Source organism: Sinocyclocheilus anshuiensis, unplaced genomic scaffold (assembly GCF_001515605.1).
Source record: "Sinocyclocheilus anshuiensis isolate Anshui unplaced genomic scaffold, SAMN03320099.WGS_v1.1 scaffold250, whole genome shotgun sequence".
NCBI lineage: Eukaryota > Metazoa > Chordata > Actinopteri > Cypriniformes > Cyprinidae > Sinocyclocheilus > Sinocyclocheilus anshuiensis.
Window position 1 is genome coordinate 214,090 of NW_015547652.1, and position 10,498 is coordinate 224,587.

Sequence of the window (10,498 nt, forward strand, 5' to 3'; positions counted from 1 at the left end):
TCTTTAAAGTTGTTCAAATTAAGTTCTTAGCAATGCATATTACTAATCAAAAATTAAGTTTTGATATATTTACGGTAGGAAATTTACTAAATATCTTCATAGAAACCTGGGCCCGTGTTCACAGAACATTTTATCTTCCCACTAAGAGTTCCCCTAAATAGCATTAAAAGTTTTTAGCTAAGAGTTTTCTCTTAAAGCTGCAGAGACAAACTTGTATTAAGGAATAGTGAGAAGTCTTAAACTCAGAGTAAGGGGGCGGGGTTTACCTCGTTGCTATGGATGATGTCAGCGTGCTTATTAACTATGCACACAGTGATTGGCTGATAGTCTCTGTCAGAGATTTATTCGTGGAAATATTGTAGAGCATGATATTATGTTGCCATATTCAAATAAAGATTTTAAAATGCAGGCTAAGTGTCACTAATTAAACAAGTATATGTTCAGCTAACTGTCAGCCTCTTAGATGTGTGCTTCTCGTAAACAATTAGTGGATACGCATATAAACAGCCTTTTAATTAACAGAGTGGAATAATCATGGCTGATAGTAAGACATGCAAACGTAAAAGAAAACCAAACTGGACTCAAGAACAGCTGTTACTTCTTCCCTAACTGTTTAATGAAAACAAGGATATAATCAAAGGAACATTTAGAGTTGGTATAACCTCCAAAACCAAAGGCGATACCTTTATAAAAGCTCATTATTGTCAAATGTTTCTAAAATTGCCGGAAACAGCAGTTTTAGGATAGTTTGTGGCTTAGGAGTCCTCTTCACTGCTCCTAACCTTTCACAGATTTAGGAGCTAGTTTTAGAGCTAAAACACTTTGTGAAATACTCTTAGAGCGAAAATGTAGGAGTCCTACATTTAGGACTGACACGCCCATTATATTTTACGATTTTCTCCTAAATCAACGAGTTATGAGCTACTTTTAGCCTTAAGATGTTTTGTGAATACTGGCCCTGATCTCCAATAAAAACATGACTCGATTCTTTCAGGATCTCTGGGATTCCAGAACTTCTCATTCAAAGACTTTTTTGTCGGATCGGTAAGTAATTTTATTATGGTCCACACTCACCATTTCATCTGAACATCATTTTCAGATTTCAGTATTTAATAAACTCATTTAATATAATTAAAAACTCACTCGCTATGACCTGAGAGCAAAAAAAAAGCCACGTGGCTTGTTATGCTGCATTTGATTTTGTCTTTATATTGGTTTATATGGAAGCTTTTTTCTGACATTGAATGAAATAAGAATTTTAATCATAAATTTGAATACCCCAATTCTGGCTTTTTTTTAATGCTAGAAAAAAGTCAGAATTGTGAGATAAAAAGTTGCAATTACCTTTTTTTTTTTTCCATATCAGAAAAAAGGAAGCTGTAAAGCCGGAAATCAGAGGAAAAAAAGAAAAAATTTGCACGATAAAAAGGCACAATTACGTATTATTTATTTATTTATTTTCCATCATGGCAGAAAAAAAGAATTACGAGATGTAAAGTCGGAAATCCGAGAAAAAAAGTCAAATTTGTGAGATATAAAGTCACAGTTACCTTTTTTATTTTAGTTTTTTATTACATGGAAGAAACAAAAAACAGAATTGTGAGATAAAAAGTTGCAATTATTTTTTTCATTTATTTCTTGGCAGAAAATCAAACGGAATTGTGAGATGTAATCTCCGAAATCTCAGACATAAAATTCAAAACGGTCAGAAATAAACTTAGAATTGTGAGATAAAAAGTCACAATTACCTAGTTATTTTTATATTCTGTGACGGAAACAAGCTTCCATAGATTGACTGATTGATTTATATTTCGTTTCTTTTAGTAGAAAGTTTTTATTCTATTTCTTGACTTTTCACAACTGCCTGTTTTTGGACATGCACAGATATAAATGAATGTCCGTATTTTATATGGGGATTTCTTATAACCGTATTATCGGCTTAACTGTTTAATGTTTAGTGGATCTGCATCATATTCTTGAGCATGTAAACCAGATCCCTGTCTTATCTTTCCTAAATAAATATGAGTTGTCTGTCCTTCACATTCTGCATGAACTGTTCTCTCTCTAAACCCCCTCTCTTGTGTTCTGGGTCTGTTCTGTGTGTTTTTAGGGTGTTCTTGAATCCTCCCCGGTGTTTCATAGTTTCTACACTCGTGGGTCTCTTGATTTGGATTGTTTAAACACTCCGATCCTCTTTCTCCTTGGCATGTTCTCTGTCCTCTTCCTCAGCATCATCATGGTGGTCCGCAGGTCAGATCATGTACCTATGAGTTATTAAATGAATGAAGTTTTTAAGTGGTCAAGCAGCTCTTGACCACTACCATACACTCATTCAACAGCATGATGTCTAATGCTAAAATACATCATTTCAACTCATCTCATAGTTTGCAAATTCTGTTCATAGAGTTTACAGTTTTTTTCTGAAACCTGACACTCAAAATTCAGAAGCACACACCAAATCTACAAAACCATACACTAATTTTCAGCCTTTGACTCAGTTTTCAATTTCATAAAACACTTTTTGCAAAACACAACACAATTCTCTGTGTAACACACACAACTCTAACAGGAATTAATATTATGGCAAAGGTGTTTGCAAACATTTGCTTTTGAGATGTGTTTGTGATATTCTGAATGCAGTGCTTCATTTTGCAAGAGATGCGAGGTGTTTTGCATTTTGTGTGCAATTCTTGGATTTGTGTGTGAAGTTTGAAAAAGAGGCAACATTTTGAAAATGTGTGTAAGCAGCTGAAAACACTGTAAAAGCTATTGAACTGGAAACATTCATTGATTTATAGTAAATTACTTTATTATTGCAAAAGATTTGTGTTCCCCCGAGAAACTTTGCATTCACTCACAAAACTTTTGAGAATGCAAATTTTCTTGGCGAAAACGAAAGTTTGCAAGCGAATGTACCGTTTCTAAGCAAATACAAAAGGTTTGCAAGAAACTTGGCATTTGTTTTTCAGCAAACTCAAAAGTTTTTCAAGTGAACTTTGTTTTCTCATAAAACTTTTGCGTTCGAACAGAAACTCTACGTTTGCTCTTTTAAACTTTTGAGTTTCCTGAGAAACGTTAAAACTTTTGTATTCCCCCAAGAAATCTGCGTTTCACTCACCAAACTTGTGCATTCCCTGAGAAACTTTACGTTCGCTTATAAAACTTTTTTTGTTTCTTGAGAAACATTGTGTTCGCTTGTTAAAACTTTTGCAAAACCTTTGCTTTTGTTTTGGAGAAATGTTGCATTAATTTGCAAAACTTTTACATTCCCAGAGAAACTATTAGTTTGCTCACAAAACTTTTGCATGCCATGAGAGACTTAAGTGTTCCCACAAAAACTCACTGTTCACTTGCAGAACTTTTGCGTTTCCCAAGAAATGTTGTGTTTGCTTGTTTAAAACATTTGCATTACCCCAAGAAACTTGGCATTTCCAGAGAAACTTGGTGTTTCTTAGGATATGCAAAAGTTTTACAAGTAAATGCAAAGTTTCTCAGAAAAGCAAAAGTTTTACAAGTGAACGCAACGTTTCTCTGGGAACACTAAGCTTCTTGTGGAACGCAAAACTTTTGTGAGCAAACGTAACGTTTCTCTGGGAACATAAACATTTTCCAAATTAATGCAAAGTTTCTCAAGGGAATGCAAAAGTTTTATGAGTGAATGCAACGTTTCTCTGGGACTGCAAAAGTTTTGCGTACTTATGCAAACTTTGTTGGAGAGTGCAAAAGAATGAGCGTAACGCTTTTCTTAGAACGCAAAAAAGTTTTATGAGAGAGCGTGAAGTTTCTTGGGATAAGCAAAAGTTTTAACAAGTGAACGCAACATTTCCCAGAAAACGCAAAAGTGGTGTGAGTGAACACAAAAGCATTGAAATAGCTTTTCAAATTTTTCTCTTATCTCATAATTTTCTCATATTCAGGACAGTGGTCGGCTACAAACATTCATGGCTCACAGGAAATCGCTTCAATTCCAACTTGAGTTACAAGGTTTTCTGTGGGTGGGATTTCTGCATCCAGAACCCTCAAGCAGCGTCACTGAAACAAAACTTCGTCCGAAACGAACTCAGGGTAAGAAGTCATGCCAGTCTCACAGAGAGAGAGTTTATAGATGGGTTAGGATGCAGGAACATTATTCCCAATGGATGACCTCTGACCTCTGCTCCAGATGGATCTAGAAGAGCAGACGTTTCAACAGAGAGTCCAGCAGCGATCGCTCAGACACTGGGTTCAGCTCATCTTCCTGCGGATCCTTCTGAACGTCCTCGTGCTGGTTCTTCTGGGCAGCTCATTCATTCTGATACATTTTGCCATCCAAACGTCACAAACTAAGGTACCAGTATGAAGTAAAATAATTGAAGCAACACTATGCAACTTTTATGTCCCTCTAGTGGTTGAAGCAGTGGTTGAAGCATAAAAGTACAAGTTACTTTGTTTTGAATTATGATATATACTATGTATGTTTCATATGTGACCCTGGAGCACAAAACCAGTCATAAGGGTCAATTTTTCGAAATTGAGATTTATGCATCATCTGAAAGTTGAATATACTGTATAAGCATTCCAGTGTTTTAGTATATGAAAATATTTGGCCGAGATACAACTATTTGAAAATCTGGAATCTGAGGTTGCAAAAAATCAAAATATTGAGAAAATCATCTTTAAAGTTGTCCAAATTAAGTTCTTAGCAATGCATATTACTAATCAAAAATTAAGTTTTGATATATTTACGGTAGGAGATTTACAAAATATCTTCAAGGAACATGATCTTTACTTAATATCCTAATGATTTTTGGCATAAAAGAAAAATCTATCATTTTGACCCATACAATGTATTTTTGGCTATTGCTACAAATATACCCCAGCGACTTAAGACTGCTTTTGTGCTCCAAGGACACAATTGTTTAACAGCTAATGTCCAGGCATTATTCTCTCTCTCTCTCTCTCTCTGTCTTCATTATTTAGTGTGAGAATCATTGGACTTTGTGTCTGATGTTGGAGTATCTTCCTCCGATCACAATGACGACAGTAAACTACATACTTCCACATGTTTTCAGTAAGATCTCAGAGTTTGAAGATTACTCGCTCACCATTCAGCTGAACCTCACACTAATCAGGTCAGACAGGTCATACACTTTGACCTCTGATGTGTTATATTTTAAACGGTCCTGTGGTGTTAAACGAATGTGTGTATTAACTCCATGTGCAGGAGTATTTTCCTAAAGTTGGCGTCTTTGGGCATCTATCTGTTCTTCTTCATTAATGCTCAAGAATCTCCAGAACAACACAAGGTTTGTTAAGAAGGGAAGAAGTTGTTTCTCCTAGAAAACAATATGCAAAGACACCATGTCTGTAATTAAAAGTCAGAGAGATCTTCTTATTAAATGATCTGAGCTGCTCCGCATTCATTATATAGCTCTATAGTCTTCCCGATTTGTGACTGTTTTTCTTTCTCCTGATGTATTTGAGGAGAAACATGACAATGTTTATGCTGAAATTAAACAAATAAGATATTTTTAACAGGTTTATCAGTGCAGAGAGAATGCGTTTGGGAAGGAGATGTACAAACTCACCATCTTTAACCTCCTGGAGTGTTTCTTCAATGCATTTTGTGTGGCCTACCCAAGAATGTGAGTTACTTATATACTTTATCTAACCATTTAATACTTTATTGAACACTTTAGACATAAAATACATACGTGCCCCTCTGTGACTGCATATTTTAATAATTTAACACCACATTTGCATGGTTCTCTGGTGTCGGATAATGCTAATATGACATGCAGCTCAACACAAAGTTTTTTTTTTTAAGTGCTTTGTTTTTATTTAGTTTTTGAAACGCAAAAGGTTTCAAAAAACAAACTAGTGCTGTCAAACGATTAATCGCGATTAATTGCATCCAAAATAAAAGTTTTTGTTTACATAATATATGTGTGTGTACTGTGTATATTTATTATGTATATATAAATACACACATACAATACAGCATATATTTTGAAAATATTTACATGTATTTACATGTATATATTTATACTTATATAAATTATATCATATATAAATATATTTAATATATAAACGTAACATATTTTTCTTAAATATATACATGCATGTGTGTGTATTTATATATAAATAATAAATATACACAATACACATGCATATTTTATGTAAACAAAAACTTTTATTTTGGATGCGATTAATCGCGATTAATCGTTTGACGGCACTAATTTCTTGCCGGAATGCAAAGGTTTTACAAGATAGTGCAAAGTTTTTCAGGGAACTTTTGTGAGCGAACACAAAGTTTCTCGGTGGAGCACAACCATTTTATAAGCGAATGCAAAGTTTCATGGGTAAACGCAACAAGTATTTCACAAGCAAGTATTTCGCAAGGAACTCAGTATCTCTTGGTGGAACGCAATTTTGTTAGAGAACACAAATGTTTTGCAAAGTTTCTCGGTGGAATAAGAAGTCTCTTGTCGGTGAATACAAACTTTCTGAAGGAGCGCAAAGTTACTTGGGGAACACGAAAGTTTTGCGAGCAAATGCAAAGTCTCTCAAGAAGCGCAAACGTTTTCAGAGCTAACACGCAGTTTCTCAGGGAACGAAAAAGTTTTGCGAATAAATACAATGTTTCTTGCGGAGAGCAAAGGCTTTGCGATAGAACTGAAAGGTTATAGGAGAAGACAATGGTTTTGCGGGTGAACACAAAGTTTCTCCTATATGTGTGAATGCAAAGTTTCTCAGGGAACCCAGAGGTTTTGCTGGAGAACACAAAGTTTTCTGTTTGAACAGTTTTGCGAGCAAACTCAAAGTTTCTTGGGAGAACATAACTTTTTTTCTTATGAGTGAACTCTCATTGGAAAATGCTAAAGTTTTGCAAGCAAATGCAAAAGCATTGAAATATGTGACCCTGGAGCACAAAAGCAGTCTTAAGTCGCTGGGGTATATTTGTAGCAATAGCCAACAATACATTGTATGGGACAAAATTATAGATTTTTCTTTTATGCCAAAAATCATTAGGATATTAAGTAAAGATCATGTTCCATGAAGACATTTTGTAAATTTCCTACCGTAAATATATCAAAACTTAATTTTTGATTAGTAATATGCATTGCTAAGAACTTCATTTGGACAACTTTAAAGATGATTTTCTCAATATTTTGATTTTTTTGCATCCTGAGATTCCAGATTTTAAAATAGTTGTATCTCAGCCAAATATTGTCCTATCCTAACAAACCATACATCAACGGAAAGCTTATTTATTCAGCTTTCAGATGATGCATAAATCTCAATTTCGAAAAATTGACACTTAAGACTGGTTTTGTGGTCCACGGTCACATATAATTTTCCTCGGATCTCATTCATTTTCATTGACATGTCCCTTTGCATTAAGTCCACTGATGCTCATTGTGAATCCCTTTTATGTTTTTGCATTTTACATTTTTAATATTTTAATTATCTGCTTTTCATCAACTCACGTACTCTGCTTTAGCTAATGACCGCATCTCATCGTAGGTTATTGGTGGAGAGGTTTCCATCCTCAAAGCTGGCGCAGTTATTAGGCAAGAAGCAGTTTGAGATCTCCTTCAATGTTCTGGATCTGGTCAACAGTCAGACAGTCACGTGGGTCGGCGTGTTTTACTGTCCTCTACTGCCAGCCATCAACACCATCAGGCTGCTGCTCCTCTTCTACGTCAAGAAGGTTTGATGTTTGATTCACTTTTTTAACAGGAAAGTCAAATCAAACAAAACTAACCTAAATGTTTTAGGGTATTATTTTAGAAACAGCTAATGTACATTTACATTTAGTCATTTAGCAGATGCTTTTATCCAAAGCGACTTACAAATGAGGACAACGGATGCAATCAAAATCAACAAAAGAGCAATGATACGCAAATGCAATAACAAGTCTCAGTTAGCTTAACTCAGTACATGTAGCAAGGTTTTTTTTAAATTATATAATAAATAAAAAGAAAACATATAGAATAGATTAGAAAAAGAATAGAGCAAGCTAGTGTTAGACGCCTTTTTTTTGCTTTTTGTTAATTGTATAATAAATAAAAAGAAAACAAATAGATAGAATACAAAAAGAATAGAGAAGCTAGTTTTAGTTTTTTTTTAAAGAAAGAAAACAAGCAGTTAGTAAATGAATAGAGTGCAAGTCTAAAAGGGGCAAGTTTTTTGTTTTTTAAAGAATAGAATTAGAATAGAGAGTGCTAGAGTTAGAGGGTCAAATAAAGATGGAAGAGATGTGTTTTTAGTAGTGCTGTCAAACGATTAATCGCGATTAATCGCATCCAAAATAAAAGTTTTTGTTTACATTATATATGTATGTGTACTGTGTATATTTATTATGTATATATAAATACAGTATACATTTTGAAAATATTTTCATTTATGCATTTAGATATTCTTATATTTTATATTATATATAAATACATTTAATATATAAACAGCATATTTTTGTATTTATATATATACATAATAAATAAACACAGTACACACACATACAGTATATTACATAAACAAAAACTTTTATTTTGGATGCAATTAATCGCGATTAATCGTTTGTCAGCGCTAGTTTTTAGCCGATTCTTGAAGATGGCTAAGGACTCAGCTGCTGGGATTGAGTTGGGCAGGAGGGAACATTTAATGTAAAAGTCTGTGAAAGCGATTATAATGTAATCCTATAATTTCTGTGTGTCAGTTCACAGTGGTGCGGTGTTCTGTTCCGGCTCAGAGAATGTTTCGGACCGCCAGTTCATCTGTTCTCTTCCATTTCATGCTGTTGTTGGGACTCTTCATGGCTGTGGTCACATTAGTTGTCAATATCAACAGGTACTAATGCTGATAAATATCTATAATTTAGTACAGTTCTACATGCAAAGCCAGTGTTTTTTAATGCACTGGTCAATTTAGAGATTTTGGGCTATTTTGCTTTTCATAACTTTCAAGACTAGTGGAAAGAAAACATCCAAAATACATATTTAAGTGCACTTAATCAATTTGCATCTGTAGATTTCAATTCCAATATCTTTAAAAGTTTTTTCTCCACTTCAGCAGCACTTACATACACCAAACTTAGCAGTTTTATTCCTCTCTATATTCTAAAGGTTTTTACTGTGGGGTTTGTTCATATATCATTCACACTGATTTATACGACATTTAATTCCTCACAATATGGCGATTTTTTTTTTATTTTTATTTTTTAACTGTCCTGTTGACAGTTATTTTTCCTGAATTATGGAGTGATATTTTGCTTCCATAACTTGTCTTCTTACAGATTAGTGGGAGGAAAATATCCAAAATACACATTTAACTGTTTCATTTATTACACTTTATCTATGTGCGTCTGATTTCAGTTACAATACATATCTCAAGTCGCTTAAAGTCGTTTTCTCAAAATGAGTTTTTTCTCCACTTCAGCAGGACTTACAGACACCAAACTTAGCAGTTTTATTCATATCTATATTCTGAAGGTTTTTACTGAGGGGTTTGTTCGTATATCATTCACCTGAGTTTTTATTCCTAAAAACGTGATTAAAATTTACTTTTTTCACAGTATTTTTTTATTTATGCAGTGATAAAAAGAGAAATCCAAAATCCCTTCTGTAAAAACCTTTAACTCTAATATGTCAACAAAATCAAACAAGAATTTCGAACCAGGCTTTATCCAATGTTCAGAATTATTTTTTTGGAAATGTATGCAGATTAATGCATATTTAATTAGACAATGCCTTAATCAACTGGGGAGAGGTAATAACTAACATTTTTACCCTATTCACCTGTGCTGCCTTAATAAAAGAAAATGAGACATTAAACATCTATTCTTCAAATATTTACTCAGCACTCACTCGTGTTATGTGACCTTATACTTGCGTGATGTTTCTCACACATTCATAACTCTTATCACGTTCTCCTCTGAGGTTTGATCAGGGTGGCTGTGGCCCGTTTGAAGGCAACAGAACCGTGTTTACTGTGACCAGTGTGTGTATAAAGACGCTTCCCGATCCGGTCCAGAGCACCATCAGCTACATCTCATCTGAGGCCTTCGCCTTCACTCTCATACTGGCTGAAGTGTAAGTGTGTGTTTATGTCCTAACCAGGTGTGATGGAATCAGGGTTATTACTGTGAATTAAAAATAAAACCATAAAAAACACTCAAACATTAACTGAAAAAAATATGATATATGCATAGTATATATAAAACACTTTTTTAGCTAGTTGCAAAGGCAACCTTTCTCTTTTATTGTTTAGTTTATGTTGACGTTCTAAAATAACTAAACTGTAAAAAAATATATCATTTCACCTTAAAAAGTAAGTGTTGTGCTGTCTTAAAATTTTAAGTTTAGTCAACTCAATTATCCAAGTTGTCATATATTTCAAGGTGACTAAACTTAAATTTATAAAATGGATAGTTCCGGTCCTTGATTCTGATTGGTTGAGCCACGTTCGAAGCTGTTGTAAATTACACTACAAACATACACCTTTGTTTACTTCTGTGTGT

General features: G+C 34.0%; 1 protein-coding gene across 1 annotated transcript in view; it reads left to right on the top strand.

The window, feature by feature from the left end:
- Positions 1-10,498, top strand: part of tmc8 (transmembrane channel-like 8) — a 21,441-nt gene that overhangs the window by 8,066 nt on the left and 2,877 nt on the right. Inside the window, exons 9-17 of the mRNA XM_016504193.1 lie at positions 2,111-2,250; positions 3,918-4,065; positions 4,163-4,327; positions 4,960-5,111; positions 5,204-5,285; positions 5,527-5,624; positions 7,507-7,693; positions 8,699-8,829; positions 9,918-10,070. Coding sequence (XP_016359679.1) covers positions 2,111-2,250; positions 3,918-4,065; positions 4,163-4,327; positions 4,960-5,111; positions 5,204-5,285; positions 5,527-5,624; positions 7,507-7,693; positions 8,699-8,829; positions 9,918-10,070 — 1,256 coding nt within the window. The remainder of the gene's footprint in view (positions 1-2,110; positions 2,251-3,917; positions 4,066-4,162; positions 4,328-4,959; positions 5,112-5,203; positions 5,286-5,526; positions 5,625-7,506; positions 7,694-8,698; positions 8,830-9,917; positions 10,071-10,498) is intronic.